Genomic DNA, 26,140 nt, shown 5'->3' on the forward strand with positions numbered 1-26,140 from the left:
CAGCACTATCCGGGAAAAAAATTAAAAAACATCGATTTTTTCGAATCATGATATCATATATATCATGTAAATATCGAAATTACTTCGTTGCATGTAAATAACGCAGATCGAAAGTAAATTATCAGCAATAAATTATTGTATCAATTTATATTATGTTTTATTGCTGCGAGTTTCGTTCCTGGTAAATTATTATCGAACAAGCCTTTTCGACTTGTCACTAATTATTTTGGAAATATTGATGTTAAAAGCGGAAATGTTTTTTCGCTGTATACGTTGAAGTAAATTAATTTTTTTACGAGACACTCATATTTAATAACATACGTTCACGGAGAATTATTTCTGGTCCGTGAATTTTAACAGACAATCATAAAATTCACTAATTGAGAATGGACTTAACATGTTATTTTTAAAAAGGGATGTTATAATATTTTCGATCGAAATAAACAATTTCTCACTCACCGATAGGTGCAATAGCAGAGTTGTAGTACACAGCATACATTGATCTGAAAACAAAATATTCAAATTATATATATATATATATATATATATACATATATATACATGTATGTGGGGGGGGGGGGGTTATGTGTGTACAGAATATTTTGAAAGTCTGGAAACGGTCGAATATCTCAATGCAGTAAAAAAATGTTTGATATTTTGCATACCTCAGAGTTGTCCCGCTGTTGCCCGATGCCTCCCTGGGCCTCCTCCTCCTCTCTTGGTCCATGTTGATGGTAGCACTCGCGACACTCGCGAAAACACGAATAATTACGATTGCCCGACACTTTACACGGCACTCCCGACACGCGAAATTTTACACGGCACTCCCGACGCGACGCGTAAGACATACGCGTATTTCGCGCATTGCACTTGCAATGAGAAAAAACGATGCGAAAACTTTAATCGCACGAAGCAACGTCCGTTCGGTACTCGAGAATCTCGCAAACTCACGCGCAGCTTATCAGCAATGCTACCTATAACAAATAAAATAAAATAAAATATTATTATATTAAAATAAAATAAAATATTAATATATTACTATTTTAATTGTTATAACATATTATTTTAAAGCTTATTTTAAATTTAATTAGCAAATGTTCGCTTTATTAATATTTTTGACAGAAATTAGCTGATTAAAGCGTTAATTTGCTAATTAATTTTTTAAATAATATGTTATAAAAATTAAAATAATAATATGTTATAATATTTTGTACAGTTATTAGCTGATTTCTGTCAAAAAATATTAATCAAGAATATAGCATTATAACATATTATTTACAACATATTACTATTTTAATGTTTTACCATATTATTATTTTAAAATTTAATTAGCAAATTAACGCTTTTAATATTTTTTGACAGAAATCAACTGATAACTATCAAAAATATTAATCGAGTTTAAAGTATACTGTAACATATTATTTAAAACATATTATTTTATTTTATTTTATTTTGAACAAACTGTTAAACTACTAACCCTCGCGATAACAGCCTCTCGATGCTACGAATATAACGCACAACGCGAATCGAAACAGTTAATCAGCATCGGAAAAGATGCACCAATACTTGCAAGAATCGACTTATAACGTGCCTTTTTTAGAAAGGGATGTTATAATATTTTAAATTCGATTAATATTTTTGACAATTATCAGAGAGCTGATTTTTGTCAAAAAATATTAATCGCAGATAAGATATTATAACATATTATTTAAAACATATGTTACTATTTTAATATTTTCAACATATTATATATACCCCCATTACCGCTATAGAAATGTTATAAAATAAACAATTTCTCACTCACCGATACTTTACACGACACTCCCGACACGACGCGTGAATCGCACTGTGTAGCGCAATGCTACCTGTAACAAATAAAATACATACATATATTAGAATAATCTTATTATTTCGCATTATAACACAATATAAATATGTAAGCTAGAATTAACGATAGATATATCCACGGATCGCAACATATTCGCGCGCGCGAAACAGTTTAAGTTGGGTTATGTTGGCAAGAAATTTTGCATCGAATTTTTCGCGAAATATGCGTTTCGAACAATTACGACTACATATTAACGTTGAAATTATGATATGCGAATAATAAATATTACAATACAAAGGTTAGAAATCGTTTCTAACGATTATGCTTACTAATTAATCACAACGGGACGCAGCTCCAACTGCCTGATACTCGCGGCGTTTCGGTAATGGCCGAAGCTAACATCGGCAACTTCATTCTAATAGCGCGCGCGATACTATTATGGCTGCGTTCCACTTAACGACCGCAACGCTCGCGAGCGTTGTCTGTCTTTTTTTAACTTCAGGCAAACAACAAGGATGAAATGATTCCGCGAGCGTTGCGAACGTGTTGTGGAACGTACCCTATGTATACATGACTTAATATTAATAATTAATTAAAACTCGAAGCAGATTCGTTCGAAAAGATATAGCTTTAAAAGATATAGAAAGAAAAAATATTAATCGAAAATAAGGTATTATAACATATTATTTACAACATATTACTATTTTATAACTTTTACCATATTATTATTTTAAAATTTAATTAGCAAATTATAACATACACAATATAAATATAAATATATAAGCTAGAATATTTAATTAGAAAATTTTCGCTTTATTAATATTTTTTGATAAAAATCAGCTGATTAAAGCGTTAATTTGCTAATTAATTTTTAAAATAATAATATGTTATAAAAATTAAAATAATGTTTTAAATAATATGTTATAATACTTTAAACACGATTAATATTTTTGACAGTTATCAGCTGATTTCTGTCAAAAAATATTAATTGAGAATAAGGTATTATAACATATTATTTACAACATATAACTATTTTAACTTTTTACCATATTATTATTTTAAAATTTAATTAGCAAATTAACGCTTTAATCAGCTGATTTCTGTGAAAAAATATTAATTAAGTTTAAACAAACTTTATATTATTTTTTTTTAAATATCATTCGTTTTAATATAAAATCGAAGAATGGCATGCGCGTAAGCGCGCGCTTGTGTTGTTCTAGTCTAGTACATTAGAAAGTACGTGATAGTATATTTTATTCTTTGCTTTCAATTGTTTTCAACTGTTTGGAGAAGGTGAATCCTTGCTGTAAATTCATGATTACGTATACACTAATTAGTTCTTACAATTAATAGTTCTAATTTGTACTTGTCCATAAATAGAATCCCGTGTAGTCGCGAAATTAGTTAAATCCGCCTCGCGAGCTATTTCGTGAAAACCAGGAACGAAATATTTATTATGCTAACGAAATCGCAAACGAGAATGCTAATTATCAAGAAGTGTACTGCCGTATTACATATACTAATGCGACAAACATATGCTCGATCGGGAATGAGATGCAATCCGAGAATCTCGCTGATTCTCTCGTTTTTTTACTCTTTTCTTTTCTTGTTTAGCTTTACATTTTCAAGAGAGGAATAAGAGCGGGCCCAAGAATTGCATACGACCAAGTCTCGTGAGTAAGTAAATTTGTACTTTCGTTCAAGCGGATAATGCAGGAGGGGGCTCGACGTTGCTGAAGAAATTGCGCGCGGGAGGTGTAGAAAAACGCAGGCAAGACGCAAATCGTCGACTAGCAAACCAGGGAAAATTCTGAACGACTACAAGTTATACCGCGCGAGTTGTTCACCTATCAGTCCGTCTTCTTCATCGTCGGCTTTCAGCGTACGAGAGAAAACGCGCGGAACATAGACAAACACGCGTCATATATATTTTGAAAACTATACACGCGTATGTTGATAAAGGTACGCGAAGGTGATCGGTATTGAGTAAAAAAAAAAAGCGAAAAAACAACGAGTATAAATCTTTTATCGCATAAAGGAGACCGATAAGGCTTATTTTATCCACGTGTCGATTCGTTTTAATACACGCGATTGTGAGCATATTAAATCATTCGCGCTTCATATGGCGTGCCGCAGATTTGTCGAAGAGAAAGACAAACAAAACCCTTTTATTGAAAAATCGGCGAAGCATAACGTTTATTTTGTCTGCCTGTGTGGTAGAGAGAAAATTGTCACACGCCGCGCGAGTTCGTGATCGTCTGACAAAATGAAACGGTAAGTGAGAATAGATTGCAATAAAATATATTAACGCAATAAAATACTGTATAGCGCGCATGTTGTGCAATTAACTCATTTGCATTCTCCAATAATCCAAAAACTGCTACGGTATATTTCGTGAAATTTCAGAAAAAAGATATATGTACTATATGTATTTTTTATTAAAAAAATAGATGAAATTTAAAAAATGGATGCAATAATTTAGTTCCTTAAATAATATACATTTCAATTGTCTAGCAAAAAGAAATCTGTATAAGAATCATTCTTTACAAACTAATAAATTAAATTTTATAAATATAAAAAAATTTTTTGATTATTTGATGTTTCGTTTATATATGTATATATATATTATTTTTAATTGATTTGAAATAATATATTTAATTTTAATTATATCCTAATTTTTCGACACCTACTTCTAGTGTCATTTATTGTTAATTTAAAAAAATAGACACTCTTATCTTTTTTGCTTTTTTTTCTTCTACGTAATTTCATAAAAAATGTACAAAATCGTAAAAAAATTTATTTTTTCAAAAGAGTAAAAGAAATATGAGCAATTTTGTGGACACCGACATCGATTAAAGTCATGATTAATTAATATGATTATAGAAAGGTACATTCACATATGCCGCGCCACCGTACGTACTTTTGCATAGTGCGATTTTGTGCAACACGTGCGTTCGATCTGTATCAACAACTTTCTCGCATATGGTCCGCCGATCGTCCTCGCGATTCCAACTGAGTAATTATTTACCGATGATCGTGACGCGAAGCGACGATGTAGATCTACAGATAGATCTCTATCATCACGTGTCGATCGTGTCCAGATGGAGGATCGGATTTATCGGCAAACTTTTCACCGTCGTCGCTCTCTCTCAGGTCCCGTAATCGCGTCGTTATGTCACGCTGCTGTTACCAGCACACTTTGAAATTTCAAAAACGAGTTGTGCGTTCGGCGGCGTATACAATCTCCTGCTCTGTGAAACGGGTTATCGGACAGTCGCCTGCGGAATCCTTATCGTCGATCGACGACACTTGCGCCGTTGTATAATTGACGTACGCGACGTCTCGACGCCTGCTACGCGATGCTGTGCATCCGGTCTGCAGACTCTTTCATTACTCGATACGATTTTTAACTATCTCTATAATTTTAATTTTATTCTCGACATTTTATTCTATAACAATTTTTTACGCCAAAATAAGTTTCTTAAAGTTGATATATATATATATATCTAAAAATATGTCATATGTTCGGAAATTTTATATTACATTTTAAATATTACTAATTTTATGTACTTCTCTCACAACACATTGTTCGGTCTCTTGCAGCTTACGAGGAGATAAGAACGATCGGAAACTATTAATCATATGTTTGTCGCGTTTGTTCGAAACAGTGTAGATATTATCTATAGTGACGAATGAACGACTCAATCATGCGATACGATAATTTGATCGCAATGCGATTTCTAAAAGTGCATACATACTCGATTCGTGTTTGGCACACAGTTAAATTTAAATTTTGCATATTCGGAAAGGACATAATAATGTATGTATATTACTTGGGTTGTCTCGGTACATTAAGTTTTATTTAGTTATGCATAGTGCATATCTGATCGAATTCGAGGGGCATGTTTGCAATCTATAATAAGTTTGCATGCATACAAATATCTATGTACTTGTGCATGTTACCACGTAATATAAATTTGAAATGTAAAACGCGCAAACTTGAAACTTGACATTGGAGTTACGAACTAAACATAGGTCTTTCTAATAAAACTGCACAATGAAAAAAAAAGTGATAAGCGAGTACTTTAGAATAGCGTTTGAATTTTTATATTATTTTATAATATCAAAATTTGTGTCTAATAAGCGTTATAATATTTTCTTTCTATTTAATAAAAACTTAGTAGCACACAAGTATTGTTGTGAAACATAAACGCCATCGAATTTAATTAAAATTTACATAATGTATTCGCATAATGCATAATGTATTATATCAGTGATACGTGTAATAAATAGATGCAGTCACTTAAATTGTTGTCTACTTTACTCACATTACATGAATATAGCAGAATCTTATGATATTTTTAAAGTACAATATTTTTAAAAAATAAAAAATACATTGTGCGCTTACAGCATCGAATTCATCTTTGTGTTTCGTCAATCTTATTTTTATATCTGTTCGTAAAATGCTCATAATTCTGCTAACAATCATTTAATTTTCGTTCTCAGCCCAAGAATGTATAAAATGATTGAAAAATTTAAGATAATATATAGTTGATAAATTTAATAAATATATAAATAACGATTTCTTTAAAAAAGAGGCCCCGAATTTTTAACACTTAAACTTTCTACAATCATTGCGTCATTCCAAACACCGCGTCGCGACGAGAATTAAGTATTCAACTTCGTTCCAGTAGGTATTTAAAAACTATCTTATCTTGTAAAGATTATAGTGCGATCGGGTTAAAGGTTGGATTACCACTACAATTTTGAAATAAAGCATCATGGTAAAGTTTTCGTGTTCATGTTTATCTTATCTACACATAAACATTTGCTCGTGAATAAAAACAATATATTATTAACAATTAATCTAATATTTTATTAATATTATCAAATTAATTCACACGCTGTTTACATATCAATCAATTAACTAGTTCATTATAATCAAAAGTGAAAAAAAGATCACCATGCTTGACCTACATTGTCGCGTTTGCGCCTTGACTGACTTTTTATAAATCGACTATAATCGAGAAGCAATTATTAATCGAGAAATGTCTTCAAAGATTGTAATCTTGTGATCTCTGATTAGTTTCGCTTATCAGGCAAGAGCAGTTTTCGCGAAGAATCGCCGAAACGAGGAAACAGAAGAGAAAGAGGAAAAGAAGAAATCTTATGAATAGCTCTCTTGCCGGGGGCACCGATGGAATCATCGCGACACTTCCACTCCGAAATAAGCCAATCTGACATCCCGTCGTTATCATCGACCGACGTAAAATCGCGAACCGGAGTGTGCGACACTTTAGTACACGCGCGCGCGCGAGTGAGTGGTGCGTCTCGTCATTTCGGCTCTCTTTTTCCTTTCGGCACATCGAGACTTCACGGCAGTCGGTGACAGTGATTTCGGAAAGAGAGATAGGTAACGTGCTTCCGTCTTTACGTCAATCGCGTTTAATTTTATCGTTTAGAAAAAGAGACAATTAGCAATGGAAATCAGCTGGGAATATTCTATAGAAAGTGTGTGCGAATATGGAGAGAGGAAGCGTATAAAAAACGTGACTGATCTGATCCCATGTGGTCACGTTGCCATATGCGGAATTTCTTCTGCGTGTTTCCCGCGCAGATTTAACCACGCATGCGTACGCGGCGCACGTTTTACACGTGAGAGTATCTTCCTGCGAAACTAAAAATAAACTGCGGTGAATCACGTTCGCGAAAAAAAAAATCAATGAAAGTGCCGTTATTTATGTGATCTATTCAATTAATAGATCGCATAAACGCGAGTGTTTGTGCGCAGTTGCTTATGATACGGCCTTCATTAATATTCATCAATAGTTTATTAAACGACGATCGTTATCGAAAATATTCGTATTAAAAAAATCACACTTTAGCTCTTAAGAAAAATCGGAAGTTTTTAAAGAAATATTAGAATCGTAAATATGTCAAGAATAATTAATTATCGTGTCAAGAATCGTGAAAGAAGTAATATAACTGCTAGAATTTATTCATACAGTCACACGTTAATGGATATATAATATATCCATGCGACTTTTCTACATTGTTGTGCGAAATCGTGATCGTTTGCTCTCTATAGTTATTTTTAGATTCAGAGTATTTTTATACCGACACACATGGCAATACAACTTTAGAATTTCATGAATCTGATGCAGAATTTATTTCGAAGCGAATATAAATCAATGTTTTTTTCTATTTTTCTTATTTATATTCTCAAAAGTCTCTTTTTAGAATTTTTTATATTATTGCTTTTAATTTATATAATAGAGATATATTCATCTTTATATCAATCTCTATTTATTGCATCTTATTGAGCGCGACTTTTATATGCACTTATTATGTTAAGAACCCATTTTCAGCTATTAATTAAACCTTGCAATACGAAACTACTCGATTGCATAAACGGATCATAAAAAAATTATTCTCAAATTTTCCATGTTTTATAAGTTTGGAATATATTTTCGCGCACAGATGTTTCTTTAAAATTACCAAGTTCAATCGGAATGTCAGAACGCAAGGTAAAAGTTGCTTCCAGAGAATCAAGATAATTACAGACATTTTTAATGCAGTAAGGCCATCATCTGATTCTTTCTCGTCGACGTATCTTTCTTTTTACATCATCAAGCATGATAGAATTCGTTTACTTCATTACGTGAGGCATTTAAAAATTAATTGGCAAGTCGTGCGACTTGAAGGTCCTTTATTTAAAATGATATTTCTTTCGCGCACACCTGATAATTCTGCATTATATGCCACACCAGAGAGACTGTATTATTTCATGTGTATAACAAACATGAAACAAAACTTGATGCATTCAAATGCGCTAGAAATATAACTTTAAAATTAATTTATAAAATAATATATAAATGAGATTTTCGATTTTAAAAAAAGAGAAAAATTGTTAAATAATCTTTTTAATAATTAAATTTAATAATTGATATATATATATATATCAATTATTAAATTTAATTAAAAAGATTATTTAATAAATTTCTCTTTTTTTTAATCAAATCTTAATTCTCCAGCTAACGAAGAGCATGCAAACATGAATCATATCACACATGGCATATCAGACTTTCTGTTTAATCTGTGTCTTTAAAAAACTTTTGGTGACTCGTCGTAACTAAAGAATAAAGAATAAAAGGACAAGACAAAAGCGTGAGAGGAATACGGTTTAATAACCTGTTTCTGCGGTTATTTTTGGAGCGCTTTTATTTAAATTTTCAATGCAATGTTGTTATCGTCAATTGCAAGTATTATTAGTAAATAAATACAGAGCACGCGAAGTCGTCAGATAAGTTTCCTCGAACTTTTGCCCCGATGATACAACTCTCTCCCCTTTATTAATGATGAAATAGATATCATACAAAAAACATATTGTCAAACTATGTGTTTAGCGACAAATAAATCAATTCTACAGACTCATTTAAAAAAAAATTACATTGTGACGTTTTGTTTTCAACTTTCAATAATTTTCTGTACGCTGATACGTTTACCTAAACAACAAATAGAAATAGCGATATGCTATTACATAGAAATTATATATTTCATTCCATTTTGCATTCTTATTTTTACTGCACCACTTCTTGGTGCATCTTATTTATAACGTGAAAATCGGATTGATCCATAAATTCAGAGTTATGAATAAGATATCGTACTTTAATAATAAATTGTGATTCTGAATAGTATCGAGATATATTGTACAATAATAATTAAACAGCTATTCGCAAAAAATCTCGAGTGGGGTCAGCTTACTGTAATAATATTTGTGAAATTTTGAAGAACGATCGCCACTCTTGCGATAATTATGTTATTGCAAATAGACAGTGATAGCGTAAATCGGTTCATGCAAATATCAATATTTATCAATATTTATCGACAGTCTGATTAAGTGAACGGAAATCGGGTCTTAACATGTCGGCGGTTCGCACGGAAAAATTGGCGAGTGAAGGTACGGAGAATATATGTATATATAAGATATATTGAGTAGATATCGCAGGAAAAGCTAGATTTCTCATAAAGAGCAGAGTGAACGCCTTTTATTTGAGTGTGATGTCGTTTATTATATCTTAGCAAAATGATCTGGTCTCAGCGCACATTTTATATAGTCTATATATATATATATATTAAAAACATATTTTACGAGAATTCTCGCAAGTATAATTTAAACGTATCGCGATCAAGGGAACAATTTACTACGTTTCTGTATTCCATAAATCGTTTCGACGAGAGCGTAATTTACGAGAACCTATAGAGTCGTAAAATAAACACGCGAAAACAAACGCATTTCAGATACTAATAAAAATATTGCTATGTCGTTTAACACTTACAGCGCTTTAAGAGGTAACAATTGTTATCTCTTCCTTAATTAGTCATTTAAATACCTACATACATCTATAGGAATATCAAGGAATATCGTCATTTAATGTATCACACTTGAAATTTAATTTATATATATATAAATTAAATATAAAATAAAAAATTAATATAAAATTATATAATATACATTATTATATGCTGACTGTTGTATTATAAGTTGACTGAAAATTTAGCATAATTTACGCGCGCCAACTTCCGCGATAATTACTTCAGTTGTCATTAAAGACTTTCAACCGCTTCACTTTGTAGTCGCGATAATACATAAAATACGCTATTTATATTTTGTATAAACAATCGCTTACAATACCGCGTTTGTCGAAAGTTAAAAATGTATTAATAAGTATGAGTAAGCATTCTCTTTATTCTCCTTATAAGAAGATATACCATATGCATTATTCGACGTTTAGACAAGCTTGGTCACAATTATCATATGAGTGTTTGATCTTCATTATTCCCTCGCGAATGATAATTCCCTTTAAAGTGGCAGTAATTTATTGCCAATAATCAATGCAATGCGCACGTGGCGCTTATGATATTGTATAAATCTATGGAGTTTTGTTAGTGTTTTATCTTTGGTAAAAAATAAAAGGCTATCTGTTTGCTCGACAAATACTTAAGCATAATTTATCGAGTTAGCAGAATTGCATTGTAAGTTGCACCACCGATAATGATTTATCTCGACGTTTAAAGAAGTAATAAGTTCTTGTAAAATTCATCCTCATTTCTAGAACAGTGATTACTATATGGCTATCTCTGCGACTGTCTCGTTTCATCACATTTTTCTTTTCTGTCTTCATTACGAATTTCTTTATTACCATTGACGTGAATCTTTACGTCATAATAGTGGGATATCTTGCACATGCATGATGTAAATATCTTACACAAAATATGTATCATATGATGTATGCTTCGTTTTACCAATCTTATTTTTTCAAGTCAAACTTGTGTTAAACAAAGTAGAAAAAATGTGAGGTAAATATAAAATGTGCGATAAGTAGATTTCGATTGTATAATTTAATCATGATAGAGAACTTAGTCTTCTGTGCAATGTCAATCAGACATAAGTGTAATGTGTAAATAGTACGATAATGATCTGTATCTTATCTAAAAATAAAAAATCAGCATTTTGCCAATACTAATTAGATCTGCAACCGTGGATATCATGAATAACTATTCTTGCGTTATCTAAATTCTACATCGTGTGTTAAATAATAGTTCTTCAAAATCTTCATATCGATCATATGTGTTCAATATTAATATCAATCGGAAGTTATATGAAGCATCATTAAATTAGTATCAAATATATAAGATAGATGCTTCGAATTACAAAAGTTATTTGTGTGTTGTGTATCAGAAGTAATTATTTTCTTGGGCTTATCTTATCATCGATTTATAAGATATAAAATACTTAAGACGTGGCGATACTTCAAACATGTTAATCATCATTATAATGCTTACTTCTGTTAAATTTTCATCTGACCAGCAAATAAGTACGTAAGATTTCAATGAGCGATTATTTTAATTTTTTTTTTTTAAGTATAATCACGTATCTCAGACTTATTTCACCGTGTTCTAATTATGAAATTTTCTTTGAACTTTTTCAATTTAGCATCCGTATTTTTTTAATCGTGAGCTCAATAATTTATATAAATTATAAGCGATTAAGATATTAAAAATCTTTTTCTAAGTGCTGCGAAATATAAACGGATAATAAAAATTTTATTTTAATATATTTTATATTTATTTAATTTAATTAAAATCTAAAATTAATAGCAATAATTAATATCAATAAATATTTTATATTTATTTAATTTAATTAAAATCTAAAATTAATAGCAATAATTAATATCAATAAAATTAATAGCAATAAATAATAATTTTCCTCGATTTTCTCCATAAAAAAAATAAATTCTAAATTGATCAAAGAATTTTTAGATGAAAGTTGACTGTTTGGCTCTGCTTGATATCGAAACGCCTGGTTGCGATAGCAAAATCATCTAATCCTATAATTGTCTGTTATCCACTTTTCTCCTGATAAGGTAACTTATTGCAACGTCAGCATATCGACTACTTTTATTAATTTTCGGAATTAATAACAAGATATATCACCGATAAAAGATTTTTTCTTAAAACAAATCAATTGGAAATGTTATTTATTTCTCACATTTTATTAATTTTTGCTATTAATTTTTCGATATTAAGTCTATATATTTTATAAACAATTATACGCTCAAATATTACGATAATATTATTAATATTAATATTAATGATATTATTAATATTAATGATAATGATAATATTCTTTTCGCGAAATTATTTGTATTCTTTCTAAAGAAAATAATCTTAAATGGACTAGACATTTATGTATTTGATATAGGAATCATTCAAGTTTAATTGTATTACGATATGAAAAATAATCAAACATGCTTCGAATATTAATACGCTATACTTTTAGGCGACCATAAACTTCATTGTCATTCGGTTTTTAGTCCTTCTTAATAAAATCGTGGAATGTCAACGCAAATAAAAATTACGCATATAAAAATTAATACTACAATATAAAAACTATAAACATTCGCTTATCAAATTAAATGAATTTAAAGACTTTTGTAATGTTCATATAATCGAGATGTTTGCAAAAAATGCTTTGTAATATTATTTAATAAAATAATATTGAATATTCTTTTCATCATATACATATAATCCTAACATTCATAATATATATGTTTGCGTTACTAATATACAATTATTTTAAAAGTTATTTTTTTCTAAATCAATATTTAAAAAAATATTTGATTCGGAAGCGTTTAAATACTTCGGTGTAAAAATTTTTCTTTTTCACATTTTTGAGAGAGAGAAAGAGACGCAGACAGAAAGAGAAAGACAATCTCTGATATAATTTCAATGTTCACAAATATGTAAGTTTTTAACTTTTTGTAGCACCTGACTTCTCAGGTCATACAAAACTGCATTTATAAAATTTGTCTTCGTTACATGAATTTTAAACAACGTTTCGCACGCGAATATGTTTCAGAAATTTGAATGAAATATCGGCACGATAATATCGACGATGATAGCTAGCAAAACGGAAGAGCAGGTCTCTGACGCGAGCAAACCGAAGCAAAATGGTCGCACCTGCAACAAGAGCGAGGAGCTGCAGCTCGAAGATATTAACGACAATAACAATGATGAGGTGAGCCGACGCGAAACGCGCGCACCGTAGGTGCGTCAAAATGCAAAAGCTGCAAAAAAACGCATCGCGCGATTACTCGCGCCGCAACTCCGATCAGTATACTCGCGTTGAAAGTGACGGGCGAATCGTTGTACATATAATACATATGTTATAAATTGCAAGCGCGATATCGTCGTATTTGCGACATATACTAATGGATCGGATAGTCCTTGTCTCGTTGTGGGTCATCCAGAGGCGGATACGCATTCCCCGCTGAATTTTTCGTTATCAATCCGCTTCAAAGTTAACGCGAACCGTTGCTGCCTCCGTTCGCTCTTAATTTCATCGCGAGCGATGATAAAAAACTGCTCTGATTTTTATGCCGCGAATGACTGATGATACATGTCATTTTGTACGCGAACAATGGACAACTAATCTCTATGGATTACACGTCTGTGTTTTCGACCGTGAGAAATTACTTTTATACTTGTCGATGGAACCCTCAAAAAAATTAAAAAAAAGACAATTTCCTAAGCTTTGAAACGCTTCACGTTCTTTGGTCACATTTATTTTATCTTTTCTTTATACTTTCGTATTTAATCGATTTAGATCGTTAAACATTATGACACAAGTTTTTTTTCTATTTTTTTTTCCTCTCTTATGAGTTACGATCACAATGCAATCATAGTGCAACTCGATTGCATAATTTTTTTATGTTGTTTTATTTTTGTTTACGAAGAAAGAATATTGATATCTCATAATTATTAAATTCGATTTGATCTTTCTTTAGATTACACTAAATGAAACGTTATTTTATATTAAAGCTATCGAAGTTCGAACATACTATCTACGGTTAAGTTAATGTTTTAAGCTTAAGCGTATACGTGGCTTGGCGGCGAATTGATAACTTTCGAAGTTTTGGATCACGAAACGGCCGAAATACTATAAAGGCTGACCTTTTGGCGGCTTTCTGAGCGGCCTTGACCTTAGCACCTTGTGAATTTCAAGCGAGCGAACGTTGATGTTGAAATATCAAAAAACAGTCGCAAATTAAACGAGTTTGCCTTGACAAATTATATCATATCGTATTTTCTAACAAGCAAAAAGCAAGTTCTCTTATACAATAATTATCACCCTTAAAATTTATTGATAATTAAAGTATGAAAGTTCTAACTTTGTTGTTTGCTTTGTACAAAATAACTATGTACATTTTGCAGATAATATAAATACAATGCAACTTTCACAAATCGCAAAAATATAATTATTATATAATTATTTTTAAAGCTAATTATTAATAAAAAATTTTGCTCAATTTTAATAAAAATATTATTAATCGCGATTAATTATATATGGAATAAAATTTTTTGTCTACTAGAAATTTTAATAAAGAAAAAATCTGAATAAAAAATTACACGTAATTCTTTGAATATTAAATTATAATCAATTGTATTGAATATTAATATTGAATATTAAGTTACAGTCAAGTGTATTGAAATATTCCAAATGCAATTTTTTGTAAATCTATACACAAATTAATATAAATATTGTTAATAAATATAAATTAATTTTCATTAAATTTCCATTTATATTTAATTTGTAAAATATCTAATTTTTATCATTACACCTACTAAATGATAGTAAAACTTATTCAAGATTTGTTAATATATATAAAATATATTTTCAATATTTATACGCGCAAAATATTTTAATAAGATTTAAATCAGCAAAAAATGCGCTCTTGAAATTATAATGCATGTAAAATAGAAATCGGTTGTTGAATAAGCAAGATATTGTAATTATTATATTTAAACTCTATTTTTCAAAATGCACATTTTTTAAATTTAGATTAAATCGAATTAATTAAATTATTCAAATTAAAATAGCTAATTTTTCAATAATGTATAATCTTTAAATGTCTTTTCTTATTTTTAAATTTATATTCAAATTAATTTATATTCGAAAATATTCTCGTCAATTTGGTTGTTTTTAGTGTCGTAGCTAAAAGCATACTGGCTAATAGCTATTTAAACAAACCCTTGTTTTCTTTCAAACGCAAACATCAGCTGCAAAAATTTCCATACTAATTAGAAGTCACAGGTCTTCAATTTCCATTATTATATCGGACGTTCGTCCGAATAAATCCGAAGCAAGTTCTCATTAACTATATTTTTCTCAAAAAACCGGATCACAGCAAATTCTAATTTGTTTATCAAGTGATTGCCTACACACTATACATATGCGCGTATAAGAATATTATAAGATTATCTGCAATTTTCTCATATGCAACATCATATTTATATATTAATGCTAATTTTTCACGTTTGCTTATTCTTTTATATTGTAATAAAAATTTTTTTTGCATTGTTATATCCGCATTTATTTTCAATCTAATCTAATATAATTTCTAATAAAATTTTTTGTAATATCTTAATTTAATATAACATTCAATTTGACATCTTATGTATATGTGTGTATGCATATCTTCCTACTGATATTCTTATTATCGATATAAAATCTCTAACTCTCTATAGTATTATACTGATTTGGATTGAAAATTCAAACAAAATAGAATTGCAGCAAAATTTGTTTGTACATGAAAATGATTATTTTGTATATAATATGTATGATAATTTTGATAAATACGTATCTAATGAGATTTTTGCTAGATACTTATAAATCACTGTAAAAGTTTTTTGGGTCAACAGACCATCGAAGTGGAAATGGTGGTACCACCTGACGGAGGATGGGGCTGGGTGATTGTCGCAGCCTCTTTCATGTGCAACTTTTTCGTCGACGGTATTATCTTCAGCTTTGGCGTATTCCTGAATGATATCGCGGACGCATTTTCCGTATCAAAAGCAAGAGTCGCACTCGTCGGCTCATTACAAACTGGATTTTATCTCATGGTTGGTTAGTAGCGACATGTATATAACATTTAAAAACAAGTTCTGATAATCTTAAAATGCTGAATTCCGATAGTATTTTATTTTATCATAAAAACATGCAATATTATTTTCATTTTTGCACTCATGTTTTAAAAAATTTTAAATAATACTTTTTCGAATAACACTCTGGTGTTTCAATTTCATGTTTTTGTGTTTTGTTAAGACTTCACACAAAACTACCTTTCAAATAAATATAAAATTATCAAACATTTTTTTTTTTTAAGCAAAATAAAAGTTTAAGTAATAATTTTATAAAAATGTTCTATAATGTTTATTTTAATATTAATCCTAAAATTCAATAATATTAATAAAAAAAATCTGAATAAAATTTTTTGTCTATTAGAAATTTTAATAAAGAAAAAATCTGGATAAAAAAATACACACATATAATTTGTTTAAACGACATATGAGATTTCAGATGTATTTCTTTTCTAACAATAATGATTAAGTGACTATCAAATTTATATAACGATATACCATATCAGTGCTGCATAATAACGAGTATGTGTGTGTATATAACTATAATATTATAACAAATAAGCAAAAATATCTTGAGTGATTAATTCAAGTTCATCAGATATACACTGAAATTAGACACATAAATGAAACGCAAGATACAAGAAATATGTCATATGGTTTAATCACAATAGATTAGATATCTAATTGATTTACTTTAGATAAACTACAATCTTTTATAGAATTCTAAAATTTATGCTTTCTTTGAGATCAAATCACAATATTGATACAATTTATTTTGTACAAAACGCCGAAAATACATGATAATAAGTATAGCAGTATTTCTGCCGAATGTACGCAACTGATAAGTTTGTTTGTAAAATATTAGCGATAATAAACTCGCTTTTGAAATCTTCCTGATACATATCGGATCGATCGATAAAATAGCACATGACACTTGTATTTGCGTCAGAATTAGCATCGCAAGCAGTAACCGTTTGTATGATCAGTCTCAAGGATTTTTGCAGTGCAATCCAGGAAAATAAATATGCAGAAACTTTTCCATTGAGCGTTTAATTTAACGTGTAACGAATGCTTTTAACATTGTTTAACGCGTTTAAGTTATCGTAATTTTAGATTAACGATGAAAGATATATCAATAATTAGTATAATCACATTTCACATAAATATTAAACAGATTTAATTATATTCTAACGAGTAATATCCAATGACTCTAATTTTAGATTTGAAAAAAAACAGATAACGATCTAGTCATCATTATGAAAAACATCGCGAACTTTTCATCTACAGGATGTTTGTAATTAGCATAACAACACTGTATAAGCGCGCGGTAAAAATACAGCTAATTATCCGTAATGATAAAGAGTAATGTTTAAGAAATTATTTTCTGTAATTTAATATACTCATATTCCCGAGAAAAATTAAGAATTATTTATATATAGTGTATATAGATATTTTACATTTTCTTTTTTATATAAATACAATTTTTCACTATATACTACATCAAATTAGTTAATATTTATCGTATAATATAAAAGTAAGCTCTAGACCAATATTAGTAAAAATGCTCTATTTGAGAAATGTAGAAAATAACTATAGACATTATTTATTATTTAAGAATATTGAATTTATGTAAATAGTTTAAATTATATTCCTAGAGATATTTTAAATTTCTCTATTTACTTAATAAATATTTTTATTTTTAATTATATATGGATATTTTTCTCTTAATAGCTTTAAAAATGACACGTTGTCATTTCATATTAATAACATCATTATCACATTAACAATATATTAATAGTTAATAGACTTATAAGTATATGATATATATGTTATTTCTATAAATTCCCTGCATTACATTAACGAAGATTTATGTTAATCGTAAGTTGCATTTAATATTGTCAAAGAAAAAAAATCAGTATACACAAAAATTGATATTCCTAAATAAAGTCAATTAGAATCAGATCGATAATAAAAATGTAACAAGTGATTTGCATGTCTCTATTCGACCGGATACCCCCCTGAAGGTTAAAGATCTATAATCATCAGCAAAGTGAACCATTGACGTAAATTAAATTCACTTTTTCAGGTCCTTTCGTATCCGCCCTCGCGAACCGATATGGCTTTAGGCTGGTCACGATATTAGGAAGTATAATAAGCTGCATCGCTTTCCTTCTCTCATACTTCAGTACATCTATCGAATTCCTCTACATTTCTTATGGTGCCCTCGGTAAGTTTTTTCCGTCTCATATATTTCTTATTACCGCTGTTGCCTAATAGCATCTCCATCAAGTTTTTTACAGAGTTTCCTTACACAATATTTTCCACTAATTTTTTTTTTTTTTTTCCCCAATCTGCGCAATCTTTGTGAAATTCAGATCACATCTTATGTGTTAATATTTAAATGTCGATATTAGGATAAAAATATTGGTATTTCGACATTTAACAATTTTATATTTTATATTTTACATCATTATATTAAAAAGAAATAATATTATATTCTTAATTTCCTCATAGAAATCGACTCGTTCAAATCACATTTTAGGACAAAAGCATAAATATTAGAGATTTATATGTTGACATTCTAACATTTTTTAAAACAAAACTTTCTGCCAAAACCTTAGGTGGTATCGGTGCGGGACTGATATACGTGCCAGCCGTAATAACCACCGGATTTTATTTCGAAAGATGGCGAGCCTTAGCTACGGGTATCGCGGTGTGTGGTTCTGGTATCGGTGCATTTTTGCTTGCGCCAATCACGGATATACTCGTAAAGAATTTTGGTTGGAGGGGAGCTCTGCTATTTCAAGCAGGTAAGTTTTATACATAGTATTTAAAAAAAATTTCTAGAAGAATAATACATTAAATATAATAATATATATAAAGAAAAAAGAAAGAGAAGAGAAAGACAATTTTATTTATTACAACAATCTCTCTCTATATATAAAATCTATTATGATATGATAAAGAAATATATTAATAAATAAGTATGTGTTTATGTCGGTAAATATAATATTTTATATATATACATATACATACATATAATAAAATATTATATTCATTGACAAATTAAAGAATATGGTTTGAACTATCAAAAAATTCTGATAAAATACATTTCATTTTGAAAAATCGAGCATCTTGAAGATATGTAAAAAAATCTAACGTCATACCTTTATATATTAAATGAATAAATTAAATAGAGAAAAATTTTTAAACAAGTTTATGGCGTCTAATTTCTATAAGACTGGCTTTTATTAGCCCGCGTTTCCTAAATTTGTATTTATATATCCTTTTCGTTTTCTTGTAATTTATATTAATATTTATTAAAATATTAATATAAAATATTAAATAAAGTTATATATAATATAAATAAATATATCAACATTACTATCAATATTAATTGGTATAAATATATGGATAATAGAAGAAATGATTTATATTTATAGGCATGCTGTTAAATTGTGCCATATTCGGCGCAATGTTCCGTCCTTTGAAACCAACAAGGATTAAGGTGAAGAACACTCCGGAAAACGCCGCGCTCGAGGTAAAAACTACGTTGATGGAAAAGGGTGTGTCGACGACCTCATTACACTGTGTGCAACCGAATAGAAGCGGTTTCTTCGGCACGAATAATAACACGGAATATCCGACGGCAGCGGAACTTTTCGGAAGTAACCCTAATATAGTAAAGTAATAAACAAAAGATTCCACACTTATATATGGCAATACTGACAATTGTTTCTTTTAACGCGTCACCGTCACGAGATTCATCGATTTCTGTTTCAGCGCGTCCAAGTCCTTGCACTCGCTACACAAGGTGCACGTGGAGACACAGACTTTAGAAAGGAAGGTGAGCAGTTCGGAGAAACGGCTATCCGCACCGATATATCCCGACTTGGACGTTGTAAATAACGAAGAAAAGATAGCCGAAGAGAACAATCTGCTCAGCGGCGACTTGGAACGACTAAACGGAAAAGTACCGACGGTAAGATCAATATATACATATATACGTACGTATGTTAAGGAAAAATTTAAGCGCTGTAAATTCGCAATTAACTGTAAGCCGAAATGAACATTTGTCTAAAGGTATCAAAATAAATGATAAAGATATATAAAATATATGACACACAAATATATCGTTTATCTAATTCGTTTGAGATGCAATCGCGATTAATTCTGATAGAATAATTAAGAATTGTCTGATAGCAATGCTAACTGACGGATTAAAACATCAAAGATGCGAAATTTTTAAATTTTATATTGAGCTTGACGAATGACAAACTCGCTGGTTCAGATTCTCAAGAGTTTTATTCGTCTCTTTTGTTGTTTTCGAAGTGAAGGATGTCTAAAATATATATGGACGTACAAGAAAAAGTAATTATGTTTACTTCGTAGAAACGAAAATGCCAAGAAACGAAAATGTAGCATTTTTGAAGTTTTAAGAATTCGATGACCTAGAAAATCCTCCAAGTCGTCTCGTGAATTACTTATTTTTGCCAACATCTCTATTTTTATATATAATTTACGAAAAGATTTTTGATATATAAAATATTATAATCGGACAACAAGAGTAAATTTCCTATTTTGAAATTATTTTGGAACTAATAAATATTCTATTTTATTTTTTTTAGATTCGTCGACATTCGATTAGCGTCAGACGCCTTCGAACGGATTCGGAATGCAGTCAGAAATCTCTTAGAATGGGCAAACGAAATCCAAAAGATCCACAGAGACCGTTTTATAGAGACGATATCTTTTATGGCGGCTCTTTGAATAGACTTTCTCATTACAGATCGCAGGTAATAAAGGTTTTATTTATTCAATTATCCTCATAAAATAATGTGACGAATATATATAATATAGAATATTTTTATGTATATTAGTTATATCTAAAAAAATTATTTCAAAAGTTTACTTCGTTCTATCCTAATTCTAAATATAAAAACACACAAAGTAATAAGTTAAACTAGGTTAAAATTAAATTGGCGTCAATGAATCCGCAATCTCGTATAGATACACATTTTAATTATTTATCAAAAAGCTTAAAATTTTGCAGCAATCATCGGTCGGTTATCACATGTCAGTGACGCGATTGCCGACGGCGACGGATGTTGCGGAAGAGGAGAGTGGAAATTGCTACCTGTGTCCGGAAAGTGTGCGACGAATTCTGACCACAATGCTCGATTTAAGTCTTTTAAAAAGCCCTTCCTTTCTAATACTAGCGATTTCTGGCGGCCTCACCATGATGGGCTTTTATACGCCTTTTATGTACGTGCCAGGTACGATATATCAAATGATCAATATTTGTTCTTCCGTAGCTTTTTAATCGCATTTAAAAACGTTCAAAAACATATAATTTTTCAAGGAAACTTTTAAAGATAATATATACCATCTAAAATTTTCTTTCCAATAATTTAACTTGACATAATATAATTAAGATTCGAATAATAAAATAAGTCAATTAAAATAATTGCAAAAAATAAAAAATAAAAGTAAAATAATAAAAGTAAATAATATTCGTACTTCAAACCAAACAAAAATAAAGAGTTTTAATTTTAATTATTAAATTTTTATATCTTACGTTACTTATTATATTTTTTTATATTTAAAAAGCTTTTTTTACGTGTAAAAGAATATAGTATCATTTGTCCCCAAAATATTTCTGTATAATTTATTTTTTTTTCCGCGTTACTTCTTTTATTAAATAAATAAATAAATATTTTGTTATCTGTTAAATCTTTTTTTTTTGTCCTTGCAGATCGAGCCATAAAAGCTAACATCGATGCTTCTAAGGCAATGTTCCTCGTTTCGGTGATTGGTATCGGTAATACTATCGGTCGTATCGTTTGTGGTTTAGCAAGCAGCTTGCCTGGAGTTAATGCTCTGGTCGTGAATAATATGTTTATCAGCGTCGGCGGTTTAGTCACAATACTCTCCGGCATTTCTCTGACGGAGGGATATCAGTTCTTTTATGCAGCCAGCTTTGGTCTCAGTATATGTAAGCAGTATATGCGAACTCTCTTTAATTTTCTCTATGAATCTTATAGATACATCTTTTATATTCTTATCTGATTCACAATGTCTCGATTTTAAATTTTTACATCAATTTAACTGTAATTTTATATTTATTAGGTTTGCAAAAAACATATCTTTTTCAGCTGTCTTTGCTTCTCTGAGATCGATTCTCGTTGTGGATCTGCTCGGTTTAGAGAAACTGACAAACGCTTTTGGACTTCTCCTTCTGTTTCAAGGCGTGGCAGCGACTGTAGGCGCACCTCTCGCAGGTGATTAGAATTATACCAACCACATTCTTTGAAGTATTCGTAAACAACGCCGCAAAAAGTTTATTTTAATTGGTGGAAAAATACTGATTTACATTTCGCGATTTCTATCTGACAGCGATATCGAGTGATTTCAGGAAATATTTACGTCGTTAAAATTATTCATTATTATACCAGGTGTCCCATTTTAAAGGACCCACTCAAATATCTATTGTCAGAAACACTGCGTTAAATCGAAAAATGTTTCCTACAAAAGTTGTAGGGTTTCGAGGGGGACATAACATAGTAATATTCATTTGACCTTGGGCGGCGTCTCCAAGGTTAGTGAAGGTTAACATTAAGTGAAGGTGAGAATGAATTTTGAAGAAAATAAAAAAATGCTTCAGATAAAAGTTGTTCAAATTAATTAGTAGAAAAAGATGTTATAATAAAAAATATGGGTTTCCACTTAAAAAATTTATTCTCACCTTCACTTGACCTTGGAGACGCCGCCCAAGGTCATATGAATATTACTATGTTATGTCCCCCTCGAAACCCTACAACTTTTGTAGGAAACATTTTTTGATTTAACGTAGTGTTTCTGAGATATTTGAGTGGGTCCTTTTTAAAATGGGACACTCGGTATGTTTCAATCTTATAAATCGCTTATAATAATGATTTATGAATCACAAAAGTTCGACGTTAATTAATCCAAATGATATTCACACATGTGTAAACAGGTGCGTTCATGGATGCGACCGGAAGTTACGACGCTTCGTTCTACCTTTCAGGCAGCTTGATGCTCGTATCAGCTGTGATTTGTTATCCGCTAAAAAGAATCAACACGTGGGAAAGACGTGGCGAAAAGAATCCACATGCGACGGATCCTTCAGCGTCTTGATTAAAGATGCAAAACTATGCCACACTCATACTCCAGGCACGTGCTTATATGCATTGCACATATCGATGCATAATAATATATAGCACGTATTCAAATTGAGAATGTAATTACACCGTACGCGCTCACGCCTCCGAATTGATCGAATAAGAAATGATCGATCTCGTACGCGCAATTGATTGCGAATGCCTAAGAATCGCTTCTTGAAACAGAATTCAATCATGTGTTTGGTGGAAAATATTTTTATTTTATAAAATAACGCGTAAATACGCGAAAGAAAATTGCCTTTAACATACTTGTAATTCACATGAAAAAAAGCTTAGATTCATCATTTCCATTCTTAATAGAACGGTATTTCATGAAGCAATGTAACAATATTAATAATTTTATCTTCTCGCAATTGTAAATTTCTAATGAGCGATCTATGCATTCCATTAACTGTGATTTTCTATATTATTATAGTTTTTTTCATAAATTATAAATAACTACAAAGTTGAATATTATATAATTGAGGTTGAATTAATTATATAAAATGTTTTTATGAAAATATAATAGATCAAATGACTTTACACACGCACACACTTTATTGATCTGCGTAATTGCATTCTATTTATTAACAAAAAATAAATCATGAAAATATGATAGAAAGTCATTTGGTGAAATAGGATCCATCAGATTTGATTACATTATCGTTTGCGTCTTCGTTTAATGTCAGCAAGTGTAAGACATAAGATACTTATGTATACCTACGTCTCATATTTCGTACAAAATTAAATAATTAAAAATTTTTGAAATTTTACATTTACATTTTAAATCGTGTCGCATAAAATAATCAAAAAGCTGTCATTTAAATGGTTAGTTTGCTAATTCATTACTAAGCATGATGATTCACACATAACGATATAAAATTATCAAAGTAATTGTGATATCACAATGTTTACTAATTAATAAAAAAGTATTAATATAATCATTATTTAAATGTAAAAATAAAAATAATACTTATTAGTATTTGTAATTAAATTTATAATTTATTATACAAAATTTACATATAATATCTTTTTTACTAATCTTTTTTAAAATATATACAATTTAAAAATAATAAGGTATAAAAAGAATAAAGTATTGCAAATAATATAATAAAATTATTATAAGAATTTATTTAATTAAGATGGTTAGAAATTGATTATTAATTCTATCGTTAGAAGTTGTGATGTCATGATTAGTTTAAATGAAATGCAACGGTGTACAAATAACAAAAGAGTGTCGTTTTGATTGAACATTCTTTTGGCAACAAAAACTTTGCGAAGAAATAGGATAATGTAAATAACTGAATCCGTTACAAATCTGTTATAATATAGTTCGTATTTTTATAAAGTAAAGTTTCTTACAAAAGAAGCCAAAGTTAAATAATGTTGATGTTTTAATTATCATAATTTAATTATAATAAAGTTGCACATTTTATTTCGCATATTGTTGACGTTATATACAAAATTTATTATGCTGAAATACTATAAACTGCCACATAATGCATCACATAACTCTTAGGCTTTTATAAGATTTTGTGTAACATCTACATCGAGCATCATTCACTTGTGTATATTCTATGAGTAAAGTAAAAATTAAGAGAAAGCAAAACACAGTATGTATATCGTGGTATACATATGATGTACATTGTACATTATGCATTATGTCTGTAAGTATCAATTATTATTTGTATGTATAATACTTTTCAATGTAATCTCTTCTTCACGAAACGTGTATTTTTCGATATAATATTATGTAAAAAGAGAGAGTGTCATTCCACCTACTTTTACGATTGGTTGAACCTTTCGTTGTAAAATTCGTACTTAAGCATCCCCTTAATCAAGAACTATTTCTGCAAAACTCAACAACGTATTTCGCAGTGACATAATTTGAAAGTCTCAATTTTTTTTCCGGGAAATTACTACATTCAAGTAACTAAATTTTTTTATTAAATAATTGCATAAACGCATTTACATATTCTTAAGATTATTGTCACGTAATTAATTTTTAAATTAGCCAACTCGAGTATCTATTGAGTAAAAGTTATGATATTTTATATATTAAATATATAAAGAAATTAATCAAAAATAAAATCCTATTGTGCCTAATTATTAATTCAAATAATAAATGTGCGTATATTATATATTATTTTTATAAAATCATGTGTGCAAATCTTTGAAAATGCATTATGCAGAATTCAAAGAATATATGCCGATGAAATAATGTTATTGACAAAATATCATGTGCAATAAATTTAAAAATTAAAGTATGTTAAGAGAACTTTAAATTCATATGAGAAACAAACTTATTTAATTGATGTCAGTTCCCATTAAATTAATCATTATTTAATTTGATACCATTGTATACAATTTTCAAACTCTTTTTTATTAAACGTCGCTTAAAGCATTACTGCAATTTTTACGTGGAATTTTACGCAAATCATTTTCCTTTTAATTTCACTTTAATACAATTTCTGATACTTTTTAAATGTTACGTTATACAAATGTAAATTTGATGTAAACTTGTACACAACACAACTCCTATCCAACCACATCTTACTATAAATACGTTAAAAAATAAACCTTGAAAACGTTTAAATAAAATATGCATATATCATGCATATTTATTATTATATACAAGTTATATATT

At 29.6% G+C, this 26,140-nt stretch overlaps 2 protein-coding genes across 13 annotated transcripts in view; one reads left to right on the forward strand and one right to left on the reverse strand.

Annotated features, from left to right (window-relative positions):
* The window catches only part of LOC145937771 (gamma-aminobutyric acid receptor subunit alpha-1), a 61,028-nt gene extending 55,924 nt beyond the window's left edge, over positions 1-5,104 (reverse strand). Inside the window, exons 1-4 of one of the 2 annotated variants that reach the window (XM_083041138.1) lie at positions 4,857-5,104; positions 1,805-1,865; positions 666-974; positions 460-503 (exon numbers count right to left, since the gene is read on the reverse strand). In XM_083041138.1, coding sequence (XP_082897264.1) covers positions 460-503; positions 666-848 — 227 coding nt within the window. In that variant the 5' untranslated portion in view covers positions 849-974; positions 1,805-1,865; positions 4,857-5,104. Of the gene's footprint in view, positions 1-459; positions 504-665; positions 975-1,804; positions 1,866-2,157; positions 2,227-4,856 lie in introns of those variants that run through there. The other variant, XM_083041137.1, reaches the window with a different exon arrangement.
* Positions 3,705-25,102, forward strand: LOC145937770 (monocarboxylate transporter 12). Of its 11 annotated transcripts, none has more exons than XM_083041133.1 (12): positions 3,705-4,102; positions 13,251-13,409; positions 16,078-16,298; positions 18,399-18,539; positions 18,934-19,122; positions 19,756-19,999; positions 20,096-20,294; positions 20,941-21,108; positions 21,366-21,588; positions 22,068-22,307; positions 22,468-22,593; positions 23,310-25,102. In XM_083041133.1, the coding sequence occupies exons 2-12, from the start codon at positions 13,342-13,344 to the stop codon at positions 23,468-23,470; spliced, it is 1,980 nt and encodes a 659-aa protein (XP_082897259.1). In that variant the 5' UTR covers positions 3,705-4,102; positions 13,251-13,341; the 3' UTR covers positions 23,471-25,102. The 11 variants fall into 11 exon arrangements, with proteins under 11 accessions (XP_082897259.1, XP_082897255.1, XP_082897257.1 ...); XM_083041129.1 differs by having other exon boundaries at positions 3,706-4,102; positions 16,094-16,298; XM_083041131.1 differs by lacking the exon at positions 3,705-4,102 and adding an exon at positions 6,931-7,241.
* Positions 25,103-26,140: the final 1,038 nt, after the last annotated feature.

Source organism: Prenolepis imparis, unplaced genomic scaffold (genome assembly GCF_030444845.1).
Source record: "Prenolepis imparis isolate NDT839.2.m4 unplaced genomic scaffold, iyPreImpa1.0 SCAF_6, whole genome shotgun sequence".
In the NCBI taxonomy this organism is placed as follows: domain Eukaryota; kingdom Metazoa; phylum Arthropoda; class Insecta; order Hymenoptera; family Formicidae; genus Prenolepis; species Prenolepis imparis.

What these genes read in the sequence shown, in the direction of transcription:
- LOC145937770 (XM_083041126.1), top strand. Translation starts at nt 13,768, where the DNA reads ATGCCGCGAATGACTGATGATACATGTCATTTTGTACGCGAACAATGG. An exon ending in ACACGTCTGTGTTTTCGACC is followed by an intron (nt 13,856 to 15,451) that starts GTGAGAAATTAC and finishes CGCAAACATCAG; the next exon opens with CTGCAAAAATTTCCATACTA. An exon ending in TGGATTTTATCTCATGGTTG is followed by an intron (nt 16,299 to 18,398) that starts GTTAGTAGCGAC and finishes TCACTTTTTCAG; the next exon opens with GTCCTTTCGTATCCGCCCTC.